Source organism: Haematobia irritans, chromosome 4 (genome assembly GCF_050003625.1).
Source record: "Haematobia irritans isolate KBUSLIRL chromosome 4, ASM5000362v1, whole genome shotgun sequence".
Taxonomy (NCBI): Eukaryota; Metazoa; Arthropoda; class Insecta; order Diptera; family Muscidae; genus Haematobia; species Haematobia irritans.
Window position 1 is genome coordinate 47,611,296 of NC_134400.1, and position 20,991 is coordinate 47,632,286.

The 20,991-nt window shown below is 33.7% G+C and overlaps 2 protein-coding genes and 1 long non-coding RNA gene across 3 annotated transcripts in view; 2 read left to right on the plus strand and 1 right to left on the minus strand.

The window, feature by feature from the left end:
• Positions 1 to 20,991, plus strand: part of LOC142236889 (uncharacterized) — a 319,247-nt gene that overhangs the window by 62,262 nt on the left and 235,994 nt on the right. The window lies entirely within an intron of this gene.
• The window catches only part of Plod (procollagen lysyl hydroxylase), a 60,505-nt gene that overhangs the window by 33,858 nt on the left and 5,656 nt on the right, over positions 1 to 20,991 (plus strand). The window lies entirely within an intron of this gene.
• On the minus strand, positions 8,713 to 20,642 carry LOC142237181 (immunoglobulin domain-containing protein oig-4). The gene is made up of 6 exons (XM_075308543.1): positions 20,258 to 20,642; positions 18,482 to 18,588; positions 18,325 to 18,406; positions 18,192 to 18,259; positions 11,948 to 12,023; positions 8,713 to 8,917 (listed from the first exon to the last, which is right to left on the minus strand). Exons 1-6 carry the CDS (start codon positions 20,337 to 20,339, stop codon positions 8,835 to 8,837), a joined length of 498 nt encoding a protein of 165 aa, XP_075164658.1. The 5' UTR covers positions 20,340 to 20,642; the 3' UTR covers positions 8,713 to 8,834.

Here is a 20,991-nt window from a genome sequence, read left to right on the forward strand (position 1 = left end):
GGCAGATACAAGAAATATAGGAAAATTTCCTATATTCTAACAAGTGTGTTTCGTTAAGTTTTGAAAGGATTGGATACTTCTTAGTACGAATGAACTAAAATATTTTTCTATGCCAAGTGTTATTCGTATGTATGATAAGCTTTCTATAATAAAGGAAGTCAGAATTATCATTTTATAGGAAATTTTACAAAATTTGAGGAAACTTGGTTTTAGTTCGGTTTTTGTTTATTTTTACGAATGCTTTGTTATCAGTGAATAAAATTTTCTTTTTCAGTAGTAAATTCTTATACCGAATTAGTATTAGTAAAATTCCATGCCTTATTCTAGTTAATGATATATTTCTAACTTCTTTCAGTTTAGGATTTTTTTGATGAAACAAGTAAATTTTATTTCACACAAAAATTTAACTTAATGGAAATAGAATGGCTAAATTAAATTGGTGAACATTTTTTCCTTTAGTTTCGGAAGCACTTTTTTCTGGGTGTATATATAGAAATTTGATGTACCTCTTAGTTGGAGAGGAAGATTTTGCAAAAAAATCAAGAATTCTACCAATCTACCAAACAGTAAAAAATCTACCATTTTTGGTAGAATTTTACCAACTATGGCAACGGTGACTGCAAGGGACCTAATATGCTCAATGTTACACTAATCCGTTTGAGTGTAAAGATGTGGGCATGAGTAGAATAACTCTCAAGAAAAAGTTGTTAATTAAAATAAGTACACAATTTTATCTAAATCTTGACAATGGTCACATTTTTTGCCAGGAGTGTGAGTGGCTTCGTGAGCATAATTTGTCCAAAATCTTATTCACACATGCTCACATCAAATTTTCTTTCTTCTCACGGTCACGGGAATAACTTCTTTCGTGATTCACGACTATTGTCTACTTGAGTGGTATTTCAAATATTGACATAGACTGCCCAAATCTCTCGAGGAGATGATTAAGCAATTCTATATTCCTTTAAAAAATCTATTGGAGTGGAAACATCTTCTAGATATCGCTACAGACGGACATCACAAGATAGTCTTAAAATTTCAACATGATAAAGATACACGTAGCTTATTTTTATCGGAAACCGACTGATTTTAATGTGTTACAAATGAAATGAAGAACCTAGTATAATCCCTATTCTATGGCGAAGGGTATACAAACGGCGAACAAATGCTTCAAATAGTTGTCGCTTTGACTAAAGCTCAATATTTGAGTTCGTTTTTAATTTGGATTGTATTTGTTGCGGCTTGCAGTAAATCTCTATGTGAGATGGTTATGATGAATGAAAGCATTGCAAAGTATCTCACAATCCATTCACCCTTCCCAAATTTATTAAAAACATTTTTGCGGGAAATGGCAGGGGCTATCATTAAATATTTCAATCGTTTAGCAGCCAAACAGTCTACCGTTATGACAATAAGCTACGTCTGTAGTTTTTATGATTTGAAAAAAAAATATATATATACATATATACCCTTCATCGTAGGATGTGGGGGAATGATGTATTTGTAATACACCGAATTATTGGCTTTTGACTAGGGATGTGAGGGTGAGTTAAATTTGAGACATGTACGAAAACTAGTTTCCATTTCGCTCTTAAGTCTGAGCTTATGCTTTCCTAATGAGTAATGGTTGTTAGTGTACCAGTGTTAGTGTTAGTGTACACCACGTACAAATTTCAACTGGATCGGATGAATTTTGGTCCTCCATGAGGCTCTGGAGGTCAAATCTGGGTATCGGTTTATATGGTGGCTATATATAATTATGGACCGATATGGGCCAATTTTTGCATGGTTGTTAGAGACCATATACTAACCACCACATACCAAATTTCAACCGGATCGGATAAATTTTGCTCCTCCAAGAGGCTCCGCAAACCAAATCTGGGGGTCAGTTCATAAGGGGGGCTATACGTAAAAGTGGTCCGATATGGCCCATTTACAATACCATCCGACCTACATCAATAACAACTACTTATGCCAAGTTTCAAGTCGATAGCTTGTTTCGTTCGGAAGTTAGTGTGATTGCAACAGACGGACGGACGGACAAGCTTCGAGCGACTCAGAATTTCACCACGACCCATATACAGTGGTGGTCATACAATTAGGGACACAATTTTTAGCAAAAAGTTTCACGGATTTTTAACGATCTGGATAATAAAAACCTTTTTTATGATTCAGAATTGTATGCTATACTTCTGAGCATGTTTAGTGTTAAAAAAATAAAAAAAAATATTTTATTAACTTAAATACCGAAATTCAAATATTTTATGGTTTTTTGGTTGGACAGCTAATTAAGGACACGTTGTATTTTTTGTTAAAAGTAATAAAAAAAAAACTACATTAAGTATATAAAATGACTCTATTTCGCTGCTAATGTATGTTTATATTTAATATTTTGTCGGATAACCTTTGGACGCAATCACAGCTGTGCATCTCCGAGGAATACTCCCAACCAAACGTTGGCATCTTTCTACTGAGATATTCTGACATAGATTTTTAACATTTTCAAATAATTCATCACCATTTTTGTTTGTTTTCTTCTCCAATAACCTCTCTACATCAGCCCACAGAAATCTGGGCTTTGAGCAGGCCAGTCCAAAACGTTACTGTTTTGATCGGAAAACCAGGCTTTTACACTTCATGTCGTATGTTTTGGATAATTATCCTGCATAAAAATGAATGTGCTTGGCATATGTTCGTCAAAATATCTTTATATAAAAATTGGTCCATTTTCTCGGTTATGCGATGGATTACACCTATTCCAAACCATCATATTCCCACCACCATGTTTTATAGTCTTTAGTTTATAACGTAGGTCGAGTTTCTTTATTGGGACGGTTTCGAACATATCACCCGAACCAAACAAATTAAACATGGATTCGTCACTCCAAAGAATGTTTTTCTAAAACTCTAAGCGTTTCTCTATTCGTACATGTTCTTTTAGGAAATGTATACGCGTTTTCTAATTTTTTGGCAAAAACGTGTGGTTTTCTTTTTGCGATACCGCCACGGAGATTTCCCTCAAGTAGACCTCTCCTTACAGTGCGAGTGGATATTTCATTACTAATTTGAGGTGTTACTTGTTTATGAATCTGCCTGTATGTTAGAAAAGTGTTAGCTGTTCTCACTCGGCAGATTATGCGATCTCCACTACCATAGGTGGAGAAAAAGTGCAAAGAAATACATATTAGTAAAGTTTTGAAAGGGTCCCTAATTATATGGCAATATTTCGATGTGTTACAAACATGACAAATGACAAAGTTAATATACACCCATCCTATGGTGGAGGGTATAAAAATCATGTTGTAGTCCTATTCAAAATGCTAAGGATTTGAAAATATCGCGTCATACACCCAGAAAAAAGTGTCTTCGAAAATAAAGGAAACAAGTATATACGGCAGCAAGTTCGGCCAGGCCGAACCTTATGTAACCACCACCATGGATTGCGTAGAAACTTCTACGAAAGATTGTCATCCACAATCGAATTACTTGGGTTGTGGTATCTTAAAACTTCTTAACATCGTTTTCTAAATTGTGATTTAGTCCATACATTGTATATATTAGACAAAAAAGTTATGTATAGTTAAGTCTACAAATAATTACGAATCGATATGGACTTTTTGTACGTAGAGAGCCAGAATTGAAATATGGGGGTCGCTTATATGGGGGCTATATACAATTATGAACTTGATATGGACCAATTTTTGTGTGATTGGGGATCGATTTATCTGAGGGCCATATATAACTATAGACCGATATGGACCTAGTTAGACATGGTTGTTAACGACCATATACTAGCACAATGTACCAAATTTCAACTCACTCGGATGAAATTTACTCCTCCAAGAGGTTCCAAAACCTAATCTCGGGATCGGTTTATATGGGGCTATGTACGATTACGGACTGATATGGACCACTTTTGGCATGGTTGTTAAATATCATATACTACCACCACGTACCAAATTTCAAGCAGATCGGATGAATTTTGCTTCTCCAAAAGGCACCGGAGGTCAAATCTGGGGATCGGTTTATATGGAAGCTATATATAATTATGGACCGATATCGACCAATTTTTGCATGGGAGTTTGAGGCCATATATTAACACCACGTACCAAATTTCAACCGAATGGGAAGAATTTTGCCCTTCCAAGGGGCTCTGGAGGTCAAATCTGGGGATCGGTTTATATGGGAGCTATATATAATTATGGACCGATATCGACCAATTTTTGCATGGGAGTTTGAGGCCATATATTAACACCACGTACCAAATTTCAACTGAATCAGATGAATTTTGGTCTTCCAAGAGGTTCCGGAGGTCAAATCTGGTGATCGGTTTATATGGGGGCTATATATAATTATGAACCGATGTGGACCAATTTTTGCATGGTTGTTAGATACCATATACTAACATCACGTACCAAATTTCAGCCGGATCGGATGAAATTTGCTTCTCTTAGAGGCCTCGCAAGCCAAATCGGGGGATCGGTTTATATGGGGACTATATATAATTATGGACCGATGTCGACCAATTTTTGCATGGTTGTTAGAGACCATATACTAACACCATGTACCAAATTTCAGCCGGATCGGATGCAATTTGCTTCTCTTAGAGGCCTCGCAAGCCAAATTTTGGGGTCCGTTTATATGGGGGCTATACGTAAAAGTGCACCGATATGGCCCATTTGCAATACCATCCGACCTACATCAATAACAACTACTTGTGCCAAGTTTCAAGTCGATAGCTTGTTTCGTTCGGAAGTTAGCGTGATTTCAACAGACGGACGGACGGACGGACATGCTCAGATCGACTCAAAATTTCACCACGACCCAGAATATATATACTTTATGGGGTCTTAGAGCAATATTTCGATGTGTTACAAACGGAATGACAAAGTTAATATACCCCCCATCCTATGGTGGTGGGTATAAAAATGTTCATCAATTTAGTTTAGCCATTTTATTTCCATTCAGTTAAATTTTTGTGTGAAATAATAAAATTTACTTGTTTCAGTAAAAAATCCTAAACTGAAAGCAGTTAGGAATAGTATAAGAATACTACTACTGAAGAATACTACTACGGTATAAGAATTTACTACTGAACAAAACAATTTTATTCACTGATAACAAAGCATTCGTAAAAATAAACAAAACACTAACTAAAACCAAGTTTCCTCAAATTTAGTAAAATTTCTTATAAAATGATAATTCTGACTTCCTTTATTATAGAAAGCTTATCATACACACGAATAACACTTGGCATAGAAAAATAGTTTAGTTCATTCGTACTAAGAAGTATTCAATCCTTTCAAAACTTAAGGAAACACACTTGTTAGAATATAGGAAAATTTCCTACATATCTTTAATCTACCTGTAATCGATGTAATCGATATGTTTGCGCGTGAGTTGTTTTTTTAGTTGGAATCGCGTTGTTATGGAGAGAGGGAGCCACCGTGGTGCAATGGTTAGCATGCCCGCCTTGCATACACAAGGTCGTGGGTTCGATTCCTGCTACGACCGAACACCAAAAAGTTTTTCAGCGGTGGATTATCCCACCTCAGTAATGCTGGTGATATTTCTGAGGGTTTTAAAACTTCTCTAAGTGGTTTCACTGCAAGGTGGAACGCCGTTCGGACTCGGCTATAAAAAGGAGGTCCCTTGTCATTGAGCTTAACATGGAATCGGGCAGCACTCAGTGATAAGAGAGAAGTTCACCACTGTGGTATCACAATGGACTGAATAGTCTAAGTGAGTCTGATACATCGGGCTGCCACATAACCTAACCTAACCTATGGATAAAATCATTCCATATATGAATTCAATTCACTTAAATTTTGTCATTCTGTAGTATAGTGGTACATAAATATAGGAAAATGTTAACTAATATATGGAATGCATTCTACCTAATTTCTACGAAAATCACATCGTTCAAACAAATAAAAATGTCTTTGGCGCTATACGAAGTTCAACTTTCTTCACAATGAGTTCATTTTAACATAAACAAGGGGTCACTTTTTTCTGGATGTAGGATTTCCAATGTATTGAAAAACGAGATCAAGGTAAAATCTTACAAGTTCCAAAAGGCACACAATCCACACCAAGTTCGTGCGCTTGGGCAAAAATGGTGAATCTTCTGAACATTGTGTTTTCTGACGGATAAAAATATATCAAATTGTTCGTTCGTAACAGATAATTGTGGCCTACAAACGCTCACCTAAACTAATTTTGTATCTCAAGTGATGGTATGTGACCGTTAGTGTTGCCAGTAGTTTTCTGGCTCTTGTCCCCATATTAGGACACTTTCGTCGTGCCCAAAAATCCACAATTTAAATAAAAATTCCTCACAGAAATCCCTACTCAATTTTTGACAAGTTTTTATAAATAAAAATAGTAAATAGTCACTTCACTCAAAAAAAAAAAAATAACTCTCTATTTCACTAAAGCCAATTTAACTTTATCTTAGTTCATGGAATTATTATGTTTGGAGAAAGTTTCCTTTACTCTAATAATTTTTTGTGTACGTTAGTTAAATTAACTAAAACCGTGGAAAAAATATACTCAAATGAAGCATAAAGATTAACTAAATTCGTGTCTTCCACAAAATAGTTCAGAATTTCTTTAAATTTGTAAATTTTACCAAAAATGCGTCCATCATGAACTTCGTATGTCACTAAAGACATTCTTGCAATTTTGAACTCCAAGTTTTTCCTTCAAACTACAAAATTTTCTTTAACAAGTGAAAAAGCTTAGTTATGCCTAATAAATTTTCTTGAATTTGTCGAAAAATATTTACTTATTTTTATGACATCGGCGTGATGCCAACGTTTGGAATACTGTTTAGTTAAAATTTTCTACAAATATTCAAAATTTTCTAAAATTAACCCAAAGTTCTCTTCCTTGGTGGGTTCACTGTTTTTTCAGTGTGGTCAATATGAAGATGAACCATCGTCATCATTTCTATATTTATGGGAATCAAAATCAAAACCAAATCAGTGATGAACACTGAAGAGGGTGCAACGAAACGATTTAAGACATTCTAGCCAAGCTGAGTAATATTAAAATTACCTCTTGGGTCTCCAAAAAAAGAAAAAAAAACTCTTGCCCGTCCAAATTTGTACCCTTTTGTATATTATGGAACAAAGAGGAGTAACGTTTTCTTTTTTTAATTTTGACGATTCGGTGAGCTTCTATTTTTAATAATGTAAGAATAGGAAGAATTTCATGTACCACCAAACTTGATTTTTTGTACTGATCCCATTTCGAAAACATCCCAAAAAAAACCTTAAATGTATAGAAATTCCCCACCAAATTCCCAAGCCCCCCATCTCAAAAATGTCGTCCCCATCCACAAAAAAATATCCCGATACTGACATAACTGGTGACCGTAGAGGGCTGTTGCGGATTTGTCATCAAAGTAAATGCGACTTATTATCCGGAAGCTGCTCTGGATCGGTCGTGAACCACGGACGTGCTAAGAAGAGCCGGCACCCTTCTATAAAACACGTGTAAATTAAATTTGGAATGACTACGCTGAAAAAAAGCATGCCCGGTTTGTCGTTACACTAAAAATGTTGGTATTTATTTATTACTATATAATTACAATTACAAATTATAATAAATCTATTTATACGGGTACTAGCAACTATAAGCTATCGGCCTACTTGAACTAAAAAGGATATTGGACAAAATTTTCGGTATTTACTCCGAGCCAAAGAAGCGGAAAATCGAAGTCAGAATACCTTAAAACATAATTTTCTATTAAATTTGAGTTTTGCGAACTTGATTCTAGGAAACAAATTTTAATTTATTCGTTTAAGATTTTTTCTTCGCGTGTTAATGGAAACATAAATTTCAAAATACCGACTCGGCTTCAAGCATTTAATTTTTTCTAATTCCATAAAAAATTTATTGCTTACATTACATTTTTTAATATTTAATAAAATTTTAAAAAATAATTCATGTTTATATTATATATTTTTTTCAAATTCAATTAAACATTTCATTAATAACGCTTTTGGTGATATTTTTTGAATGTTACAGGTTTCAATTATATAAATAATCAAACATTGGATATCATTAAAAAATTACATTGGAAATCAATTAAAAAATTAATATATGACATTAATTTCTTTAATAATCTATTAATTGAAATAACAGTTGATTAATTCAATTTGTTGTAAGTGAATCAAATAATTTAGTTTGATTGAATTGAACCTATTAATAATTTGAGTTTGTTAAGTTGAATTTAAATATATTTTTTAACTCAATCACAACTTTTAATTGAATTTAGTTTTTGTGCCATTCTTTTTTCTGTGTATAAATCTCTTTTCTATTTTTCCGAAATCTCTTTGAAATATTCTCTCTTTATGAACTTTGTACCGCAAAGCGTTAATTTTGCCAGTATGGATGTGTGGTCCCAGTCCATTGAGTTTTAAATTAAATAATCGAGGTAATTTCTGTAGTTACACAGAAAAACAACAATAGTAATAACAAAATAAAATTGGTCATTCGCGAAGAATTCCAGAAAATACCTACCATCATTTATTAACCATACAATCACCATTACTTAAAAAAAAAGAAAATAAATTGATTTCCTTTCCTCCTGCATCTCCACCCAATCACAAATTAAATTAAATCGAGTAACTCATTGCCAACCTTTTCACCTCAAATAAAATAAACAAAGTTGACAAGTAGTTTCAATTAAATGATAACAAAAGGTTTAAGTTGCACATGTATTTTTAGAAATATCCATCTTTATTATTTTTTATTAAATTGGGAATTTTGTATAAAATGTAAAAAAAAACAAAGCGCGGATGGTTGAGTTTTTTTCTGATGCGTCATTAAAAATTCACCATAACATAGTCCGTCCTGAAACCTCGGCGATCGATGGCATAGATATTATCAGCTTGACATTCGTAGTAACCTGCAGGGGAACAGATGAAAATAAATAACATAATTAATATTAAACAAGTATATATGGCCGTAATTTCGGCCAGGCCGAACCCTCCACAATGGATTGCGTAGAAACTTCTACGAAAGACTGTCATCCACAATCGAATTACTTGGGTTGTGGTATCTTAAATCGTTTTCTAAATTGTGAGTTAGTCCATACGTGGTATATATATTAGAAAAAAAGGTATGGGTAGGTAAGTCTACAAATAATTATAAATTGAGATGGACTTTTGCACGGTACGTAGGGAGCCAGAATTGAAATATAGGGGGTCGCTTATATGGGGCTATATACAATTATGAACTTGATATGGACAAATTTTTGTGTGATTGGGGATCGATTTATCTGAGGGCTATATATAACTATAGACCGATGTGGACCTAGTTAGGCATGGTTGATAGAGACCATATACCAACATCATGTACCAAATTTCAGCCGGATCGGATGAAATTTGCTTCTCTTTAAGGCTCCGCAAGCCAATTCTGGGGATCGGTTTATATGGGGGCTATAGATAATTATGGACTGATATGAACCAATTCCTGCATGGTTGTTGGATACCATATACTAACATCACGTACCAAATTTCAACCGAATCGGATGAATTTTGCTCTTCCGAGGGGCTCCGGAGGTCAAATCTGGGGATCGGTTTATATGGGGGCTATAAATAATTATGGACCGATTTCGACCAATTTTTGCATGGTCATTAGAGACCATATACTAACACCATGTACCAAATTTCGTCCGGATCGGATGAAACTAGCTTCTCTTAGAGGCTCCGCAAGCCAAATCGGGGGATCGGTTTATATGGGGGCTATATATAATTATGGACCGATGTGGACCAATTTCTGCATGGTTGTTAGAGTTATACTAACACCATGTACCAAATTTCAGCCGGATCGGATGAAATTTGCTTCTCTTTGAGGCTCCGCAAGCCAAATCTGGGGATCGGTTTATATGGGGGCTATATATAATTATGGACCGATGTGGACCAATTTCTGCATGGTTGTTAGAGACCATATACTAACACCATGTACCAAATTTCAGCCGGATCGGATGAAATTTGCTTCTCTTAGAGGGTCTGCAAGCCAAATTTGGGGGTCCGTTTATATTGGGACTATACGTAAAAGTGGACCGATATGGCCCATTTGCAATACCATCCGACCTACATCAATAACAACTACTTGTGCCAAGTTTCAAGTCGATAGCTTGTTTCGTTCGGAAGTTAGCGTGATTTCAACAGACGGACGGACGGACATGCTCAGATCGACTCAGAATTTCAACACGACCCAGAATATATAAAGGGTGATACGGTCAATATATAAAGGGTGATACGGTCAATATAAACTTGACGTATTTCTTTAATTTTGCATTTAAAAAACCTGAACACCCCTCATTTTGAAGGTGTGTGTGTGTAGAATGTTGCTCCTATTTTGATTTTGGAATTCACTCTTCAGTTGTCAAAATGCCGTCCAAGCAAGAAGAGCAGCGTACCAAAATTTTCCTCGCGCATCGCGAAAATCCGAGCTACTCGCACGCCAAAAAGGCAAAATCGTTAAAAGTTGCCAAATCAACCGTTACAAATGTAATTAAAGTGTTTGGGGAACGTTTGTCTACAGCCAGGAAGTCTGGACCGGGGGAAATCGAAAACCGGAAGCCGCTGAGACGACAAAGAGAGTTGCCGGTAGTTTCAAGCGAAACCCTAACCTCTCTCTCCGAGATGCCGCAAATAAGCTGGGTGTATCGTCTACAACCGTGCATCGAGCCGAACTATCGACTTACAAGAAGGTAGTGACTCCAAATCGCGATGATAAACAAAATACGACGGCCAAAGCGCGATCCCGGAGGCTGTACACGACGATGCTGACGAAATTTGACTGCGTGGTAATGGACGACGAAACCTACGTCAAAGCCGACTACAAGCAGCTTCCGGGAGAGGAGTTTTATACGGCAAAAGGAAGGGGAAAGGTAGCAGATATTTTCAAGCACATAAAACTGTCAAAGTTCGCAAATAAATATCTGGTTTGGCAAGCCATCTGTACCTGTGGCTTGAAAAGCAGCATTTTCATAGCTTCCGGGACTGTCAACCAAGAAATTTACGTGAAAGAGTGTTTGAATAAACGTCTGCTGCCTTTCCTGAAGAAACACGGTTGTTCCGTACTGTTTTGGCCGGATTTTTTGGATTTGGTGGACAAGGTGGCTGTACAAAATCTGATTGCAGGTGTCAGGCGTGAGGCCCGGCAATTCGGATTTGGAAAAGCGAAAGCCTAACTGAATATTTTTCCTGAATTTTATACTAATTGAACTTGAAAAAGAAATTTAATTTGATTTTTTAAATAAACGATTTCACCGATTTACACGCGTTTTCCCTTGACCAAATTTTGACCGTATCACCATTTATAACAGGGACAGTTCTATTTTTAGATATGTTTCTTCAGTTATATTTTCCCTACATTTGTTCATTTCCTACCAATATCACTAACATTTAAATTGACGTTTCGACGCTATGTGTTCAATGGCGTTTGTGGCTGAGTGTGTTAAGGCGTTCTGTTATGGTGCCAGTAAACCCAGATTCAAAACCGTCGGAGCGAAAAAGTTTTCCAATTTGTAAAAATTAGATAATAAGAAAATAAAAAAAAAACATTGATAAAAATAAAAAGTAAAATTGGTGTAAAAAACTTTTTTTAAGAACTGTCTCTCTAACATGTCTATTTGAACCGGTTAATTGATGGGTTGAAAACAATCGGTCAAAGGATTGGTTTGTAGATATCCATGTGAGGGTCAATTGACCCTTCCTATGACAACTCCATGTTAATTTCACCGGTCACCTAACCGGTTAAAGGACCTGTACCGGTTATAAAGGACAGGTGAAACGACCGGTTTGGGACCAGTCCCAAGAACTGAAGGGCTATTAAACAATTAATAGATGCAAGTAAACATTTACTTGATTCAATTAATGTATGTGTTTAAAGTACAACAATTAAAAAAATATGTGCCTAATATTACCTGCATCCATTTGGGTTGTGGGATCTATTTCCATTTTTGATTTGATTACATCGTTATCGATGTGTGCTTCATGAACCTGGAATAATAGAAATAGAAAAATGAGTGAACTCACAGCAGAGACGCTGCATCATAAATATATAAAATATGGTGTGAGGGACAAGGGGGACTTCTACCATAAGGCCGGTACTATATTCGGTTTAAATTTTCGCAGTTCCTTTCTTCAAATAGTTCGATTAAAAGCAAATAATTGAACTCAATCTGTGCACATATTCTTTTTCATCTAGATTTAACAGAAATATGTTGATTTTCATTTATAAGTACAATTATATTTGAAAAAGTAATCGCGAAAATAATATGATTTTAACTCGAAAACCGAACCTGTTACCGGCCTATAGGAATGAGATAAAAGTTTCTTTACACACAAAAAAATATTTTTTGTCTTCAATCGTAAAATTAATTAATCCAATTAATTTTTAATTGAAATGTCTTCAATCATAGAAATGATAGAATCAATTAAAAAATTAATTGAAAGTCTATTAAAAATTACTTGAACCAATTATAAAAATAATTCATAATTAATTCATTAAAAAATTTGTTGAACCAATTAAATTTTTAATTGAATATTTTTTAAAATTCAATTAAGATTGGAAAAAATTCCTTAATTTTTTTTACTTTCTTTTAAAGTTTTGATTCCTATGCGAAAAAGAGGCATTTTTCCTGTGTTGGTAAAATACTCTTATAGTCTAGTCGACTACGGTTTTCAGATAAAATATTGTATATATTAATGTGAAGATTAAATAAGAAAATTAAAAATAACAATTGGTATTGAAATTTTCACTTTCAATCAAAGTTTTATGTACTCAAAATTAAGATTCCGATTTCGTTAATTGATTTTTATTTCTTTTTGGTGAGAGTGGTCTGAAGCAATGGAAACCCCAGTTTTTTTAAGGCCTCCTCATTTCTCGTTCAATATGTTATGATGAGAAATCACTTTTATCGCCAAGTGCAGTCGTGTTTTCTTCAGTTCGGTTCAACAGTTCACTGAAAAAAATATTGTCGTGAGGCCAAAGATTTCATGTCCTTAAAATAGGAATGCAAATTTTGCTTAGCACAGAAGACGCAATTCTCTAATATAAAGTTTTTTTCCTTGTTCAAAAGTCGATAAACTTTTCAATGTAGTCGTATTGTCCTTATAATTAAGTGATTTCACTTAAAAATGGGTATCATAACATGAAAGAAAATTTTTTTGGGGTAAGGTCAACTTGACTTTAATAATTCAGAAAAATTCTTTAAAATTAATGGAATTGTCTTTAAATTTGTTGTCTTTTTGCATCTTGACTACAAAGCAAAAAATCGTTCAAATATAGGACATGGTTTTCAACACTTTATTTTAAAGACGCTTTTTACTTGAAAATTCTAATTTCTACTGAAAGTTCAGTCTGAATTTGGAAAAAAAGTTTTCGTTAACTCGTTTTTAAAGGATTTTGATAGCATATGAAGAAAACAAGCTGAAAAAACGAAAAATTAAAATTTGCTTCCTAGAAGCAAGTACACAAAACCCAAATTTAAAAGAGAATTATTTGTATACTCCGCTTCTTTGGCTCGGAATCAATACCAAAATTTTTAAAGTAAAGACAAAATCTTTGGAACCGGGCATGCTTTTTTTCAGTGTTCGCTATAGTACAGTCCTGTGTATGTATTATCCCTCTTATATGCCTACGGAAAATGGATCATCCACAGGACCGGTACAGGACAAGTCCCTGGTGTGTATGGACCAGTTCCAGTTCTAGTCAAAACGTATGGAAGATACCGATCACTTTAGCATGGGTTTGTCATTGACGAGGTAAATTTACACTTTAGGACACGTCTTGGACTTATTCCAAAGGACACGTCCTGGGACATTAGTAGGAGCATCCCATAGACAAGTACTCATGAACCCGTCTCGGACAAACTCTTGGGAATCTGTTTTCTTTTTGGCACGAATCTCATCCGAAGTGAACAACGTTCCTTAAAAATTGCGACAAACTGAAGCACCGGTACCAGTCCTGTGATATGTCCGTCAGTGGCAATTTGCACCAATTTCCCCCAGGGATATATTATACTGTCGTAATATGAAAGATTATGTAACCTAAATTTTACGCCACACAATTTAAGCAATATTAACGACAATTTTCTATAAAATAAAGAAATGTTAATTAAAAGTAAGTTTATATCGTTTCTTTAAATTTAGGATACGATTTTTTTCAAATTTGCGTCCCTACTTTAAAATTGGATGGCCTTCAGGTCACGAGGTTCCAGGGGGGCGCAACGTCATTTTTAGGTTGTGCAGTTTTGTATCATTAAATTTGTTGAAACAATACAAATGTGTAAGTTCAACAAAACGTCAATAATATACTAAAAAAATATCTTGTAGTTATATGCAAAGCAACAATTAGTTGTAAGTTTTTTTTTAATATTCGTTTACTACACAGAAAATATTTCATGAACATTTTTGCATTTAATGTCTTAATCGAGTTTTAAAAAATATTCAAATAAAAATTTAATTGATTGAACAAATTTTTTAATGGAAACAAAAAAACAATAACAAAAATTAATATTATCAATTAATTTTTTAATTGCATTTCAATTAATTTTTAATTGACTTTCAAATAATTTTTTTAATTGATACTATCATTTCTGTGATTGAAGACATTTTAATTAAAAATTAATTGAATCAATTAATTTCGTGATTGAAGACAAAAAATAGTTTTTTGTGTGTAACTTTTTTTTTGCAAAGTCTAAATTTCTGGCGAAAATATCGGATTAATGAACATACAAATTGCCAAAAATTTCCCACTAATTAGTAAATTCTTTTATGTTAATATTCACTAAAATTGTTAATTGTTTTTAATCATTATCTTTGTTATGACAAGCCCATGTAAAATTTATTCAAGTTTGCACTACTTCCGGATCACAAATTGGAGATCCAAATAACTGTTTTGAAAGCTCTTTTTTCTGGAGGTTCACCCAGAAAAAAGGGGCTCTAATGCCAACTGAACTTTATTTTAGTTAATGAAGATTAGTTGATTTTAGTTAAATTTTGCACAATATGAGTAAATGTTCCTTATTTGAATAATTTTTTGCTAACTTTAATGATGTAAACTAAAAATAAGAAAAAAAGTTGTATACAAATATAGTGCACAATTTTACTAAAAAATAAAATAGTTCCTAAAATGGCAGAAGTTTGCGAAAATTGAGTTCATAAGTCTCTCAAATAAATAAATTTTACTAAACTTGTACCTGTCTTGAACTTCGTACAGCGCTAAAGACATTTTAACAATTTTTAAATCCAATTTTTTCTTTCAACATATGAAATTTTCTTAAATTACAGCAAAAAATAATTATTTATAATAATTTTTCTTCTATTTGACAAAAAGTATTAACTTATTTGTAACATGTTGCAATTAGAAAACTATTTTAATTAAAATTTTCTAAAATAAGCCTATATTTTCTTCCACGGTGGGTTCACTTTTTTTTTGTGTGTATGTGTACCTGTATGACTCAATACGCCTGGAATGCATGAAAATGTTATTTGCTGAACTTTTTCAAGTCAATCATGGGGAGCCACCGTTGTACAAGGGTTACTATGGCCGGCATGCATACAAAGGGTGATGGGTTCAATCTCAGTTTGGACGAAACACCAATAAGTTTTTCAGTCTTTTTACGCGGCTGAGTGGTTTCACAAAAATGTGAAACGACGTTCGACATCATTGAGCTAAATAGAATCGGGCAGCAGTCATTAGCGTCAAAGAAAATTGTTTTTGTCTAAAATTTCGTTCAGCAGAAACGAAATTTTTCTTTTAGTGTTGTTCAAAAGTAGTAAAAAATAGCCATATTTGTGTATATGTAAATATAGTGAAACTCCAGATCGGTTTATATTATTTCTTTTTGTTACATTCGAAGTTTAGTCTCAATATAAGAAACTTTGAAAATTCCATCGCCTAAAGTCTCAAGAAGCCAAATTTCGAGTTTGTATGGAGCCATATAGGCTAAATTTTGTGAAAATGTATAGATCGCTTTAAATGGGGAATAAAGGGTGATACGGTCAAAATTTGGTCAAGGGAAAACGAGTGTAAATCGGTGAAATCGTTTATTTAAAAAATCAAATTAAATTTCTTTTTCAAGTTCAATTAGTATAAAATTCAGGAAAAATATTAAGTTAGGCTTTCGCTTTTCCAAATCCGAATTGCCGGGCCTCACGCTTGACACCTGCCATCAGATTTTGTACAGCCACCTTGTCCACCTTCTTCGCCGCAGAAAGCCAGTTTCCCTTGAACTGCTGCTCGTCTTTAGCAGTTTTTTGGTCTTCTTTAGGTTCCGCTTGACAATAGCCCAGTATTTCTCAATTGGGCGGAGCTCTGGCGTGTTGGGAGGGTTCTTGTCCTTGGGAACCACCTGCACGTTGTTGGCGGCGTACCACTCCATGGCCTTTTTACCGTAATGGCAATCCGGCCAAAACAGTACGGAACAACCGTGTTTCTTCAGGAAAGGCAGCAGACGTTTATTCAAACACTCTTTCACGTAAATTTCTTGGTTGACAGTCCCGGAAGCTATGAAAATGCTGCTTTTCAAGCCACAGGTACAGATGGCTTGCCAAACCAGATATTTCTTTGCTAACTTTGACAGTTCTATGTGCTTGAAAATATCTGCTACCTTTCCCCTTCCTTTTGCCGTATAAAACTTCTGTCCCGGAAGCTGCTTGTAGTCGGCTTTGACGTAGGTTTCGTCGTCCATTACCACGCAGTCAAACTTCGTCAGCATCGTCGTGTACAGCTCCGGGATCGCGCTTTGGCCGTCGTATTTTGTTTATCATCGCGATTTGGAGTCACTACCTTCTTGTAAGTCGATAGTACGGCTCGTTTTTGGCTCGATGCACGGTTGTAGACGATACACCCAGCTTATTTGCGGCATCTCGGAGAGAGAGGTTAGGGTTTCGCTTGAAACTAGCGGCAACTCTCTTTGTCGTCTCAGCGGCTTCCTGTTTTCGATTTCCCCCCGATCCAGACTTCCTGGCTGTCGACAAAAGTTCCCCAAACACTTTAATTACATTTGTAACGGTTGATTTGGCAACTTTTAGCGATTTTGCCAGCTTTGCGTGCGAGTAGCTCGGATTTTCGCGATGCGCGAGCAAAATTTTGATACGCTGCTTCTTGCTTGGACGGCATTTTGACAACTGAAGAGTGAATTCCAAAATCAAAATAGGAGCAACATTCTACACACACACACCTTCAAAATGAGGGGTGTTCAGGTTTTTGAAAGGAATACGTCAAGTTTATATTGACCAAATTTTGACCGTATCACCCTTTATGGTCCTATACAAATACCATTTTTATTTAGAGTGTTGCAAGCTATATCTGAGCAAAATGTTCAAAATTAAAATAAAATGGTGCCTTCCACATGCTTAGGAATTTCGATCGGTTCATATTTTGAAGGAAAAATTTAATTAAAAATTAATAAAATGTCTTTAGCGCTGGATAGACACAATTTATGTAAATTTACTCATTTTAGAAAAATTTGAACATGGTCTAAGTAAAATAACTATTATAATAATTGTAATATGGACTTATTGGATATGAAGCTTAAGAAATTGGTCTTATTAACTTATTGAAAAGGAAATGCCAGATACCAATCTCCACAAGCCTGACTTTACACCAGCGATGAAACATGTATATAATCAGGCTTGTGGAGATTAGTATCTGACATTTTCGTTTTAATAACTTAGTAAGACCAATTCCTTAATCTGCATGTCCAATAAGCTCGTAAAAATTTACATATTAAAATTGTTATAATATGTAAAGTAATTGATTTGGAGCCTGCATTGATATCAGGCTAACATAAATATTTTCTTATTTTAGAAAACTTTGATCTATTTGATGCGAATTTTGTAGTTAGTAAAATTGTGCACTTCATTTGTATAAAACTTTATTGCCTTTTTAGTTCATGTCATTAAAGTAAGCAAAAAATACTTAAAATTTGGAAAACTTTCTCACATTTGGAAAAAAATAACTAAAACAAGTCAAATTGTTTATAGAAAGTTTCTTTGACATTTTTCTGACTGCAATGGTTTTACCATGGACACTGATATTGTGCAGTAGTGTCCCCGTAAACTGAGATACTCAGATAAACGAATTTTGTCCCCAATTAATACCAACATGAAGATTAAAATCTTTGGATTGAAATTAACTTTTTTTCACCTTATTCATACCTGAAAGAAACGATGTTGATACAATTCAGCTCCATCTTTGAACCATGTTATTGTGGGACGAGGATTTCCTTTAAGAAATAATTTAAAAATATTTATAAATAAAATATTCTTTCATCGTTTTTCTTTATCTCACCCTGAGCCATACAAAAGAATGTGATTTTACGTCCCAAAGTATAGTCCAACTCGAAATGGGAAGACTTTATAATTTTTGCTCCCTGTGGTAAAAATGGAAAAAGCTCTTCCTTCAATCATTGATATATAAAACAGAGAGATAATTGACATTTGCTTACGTTTTCATGATCATAATAATTGGCCGCATCTGGTGTACGATGTTGTATCAGTACTGGTTTTTTTCCTGTGTAATTACGACGTAAAACACCGCGACCGCTTACAGTCCCTGTACAAAAAAAAGGAAAATACAGAATAATGGTAAAAATAAATCCATTAAAAAAATTCCAACTTTAAGTCAAGGTTTTATAAACCTATACAAAAAAATCTGATTCAATCACGAAATTAATTGATACAATTAATTTTTTTTGTGTGAAATTTCTCCAATCACGAACATGATAGTATCACTAACAGAATTAATTAGAAATAAAAAAATATACTTGATGTTTTCTTCCGGCACTTTCAATTAATTTTTTAATTGGTTCAATTAAACATTTTTATTGATTTTGGTCGAAAAATTGAGTTTATCAGTTATTTATTTTTTATTTATAATTAATTTTCTTCTACTGTACTTATGAATTTTCTGGTTATAATTATAGTTGGATTTTTCTTTAGATTTGTGTCCAACCAATGAAATTAATTATTTCCGAATAGAGTTTTCAATTATTTTTTAAATTAGAAATACTTGTTTATTTAATTGTAATGTTAATTGGTATAATTAATATTTTTATTAAAGTTGCACGAATTGTCAATCATTTCCTTAATTAACTTTATTTTTTAATTTGATTAAAAAGTTAATTGTATCTTTTAATTTTTTAATTGATTACGTTTTCAACATTAATCAAATTTTTAATTGGAAATATTTTGTTGAGGTTTTTTGCTGTGTAGAAATAGGATTACATTTGTTTAGTTACAAAAAATATAAAGTTTTTTATAATGTTGATTTAGCCGGTTGTCACTCGAGCCAAATATAATCTACCAAAATTTGGAGAAAATTCTACCAAACAAAAAAATTTAATGTAGAAAACTTTGCCAACATTCTATTTGTATAGAAAATTTTGCCAAAATTTTATTTCTATAGAAAATATTGCCAAAATTTTATTTCTATAGAAAATTTTGCCAAAATTTTATTTCTATAGAAAATTTTGCCAAAATTCTATTTCTATAGAAAATTTTGCCAAAATTCTATTTCTATAGAAAATTTTGCCAAAATTCTATTTCTATAGAAAATTTTGCCAAAATTTTATTTCTATAGAAAATTTTGCCAAAATTTTATTTCTATAGAAAATTTTGCATTTTTGGTAAAATTCTACCAACTTTGGCAACCGTGAGTCGGAGTCTAGCAAAATTTTTATAACTCCGACACCGACAAAATCTACACAGCCCTGGTAGAAATCTCAACAAGCTTAGTACACACAAAAAAATTTTTTCTGAATCAATCACGAAATTAATTGATCCAATTAATTTTTTAATTGAAATGTCTTCAATCACAGAAATGATAGTATCAATTAAAAAATTAATTGACAGTCAATTAAAAAATTAATTGATCCAATTAAAAAATTAATTGATACTATTAATTTGTGTGATTGATTTTTATTTCAATTAAAAAATTTGTTGATTCAATTAAATTTTTAATTGAATATTTTTTAAAACTCAAGATTTTAATTGGAAAAATTTTCGTGAAATTTTTTTCTGTGTACAATTTAGTTCAACTTTCGCACGATCTTTCCCATAAAACAGTTGTCTTTTGTTGTTGTGTGTGTCTAACCTTGACATTAAAATAAAAAAAAAGTTTTTTTATATTTTTGTAAATTAATATAAACAATTGTTCAAAAGCCTAAATATTTGATTTCATGTAATCTTTTATTTTAGAGTAATGTTTTAGATATCGATCTTACTTTGGGCCTCTAAATTGTAGGCCAAATTTATTACAATCACAACGAATAGTACAATCTTTAGCTGACGATGCGACACAAACATTGTTCGTTGTTGCCTGCTCTCGTGGCTTTCGATTTGATTGGGGGGGCACCCGTTTAATTTTCTCTTTTTTATGAAACGCGTTTTTGACCCAAAAAATTCTTTACTATGGGTGTTCTTGTTTTTTTTTTGTCCTTCTATAAAAGAAAACCAGCGTGAATTTTTTTTTCGTTGGCGGTTTTGTCACTCGCGTATATTGTTTTTTGTTACGATGGAAGAGAATGCTGTGAGGCCGAGTGGTTAATTTGGCTTCCTGTAGCGCTATGTGTTAGAGCTTCAAGTGCTTACGATATACTGACTGACCCAAGTAGAATGGAAACCCAGCAAGTGAGTGACAATGATGATGGGCAGTAACAGTGTGTCGTAGTTGTAATGATCATAATAATGAGGCAGAATGATCCTCTTTCGTGCTGTTTTCCCAGTCGTTGCCAATCTGTTTTGTGGTGGGGATTGGGGGGCGAGTGTATACTATGAGGCTTAGTTGTGAATTTAGGCGATATTTTCTTCCCTCCCCCTCTCTTTCCATGACAGCAGTGATGATCTTTTTTATATTTTTAATCACATTACTAGATTTTTTCTACTGAATGAAGGGGAATGCTCAATTCAAGCATTTTGAATGTTTGTGGATTATATTGCTTTTATGGACCCCCCAATT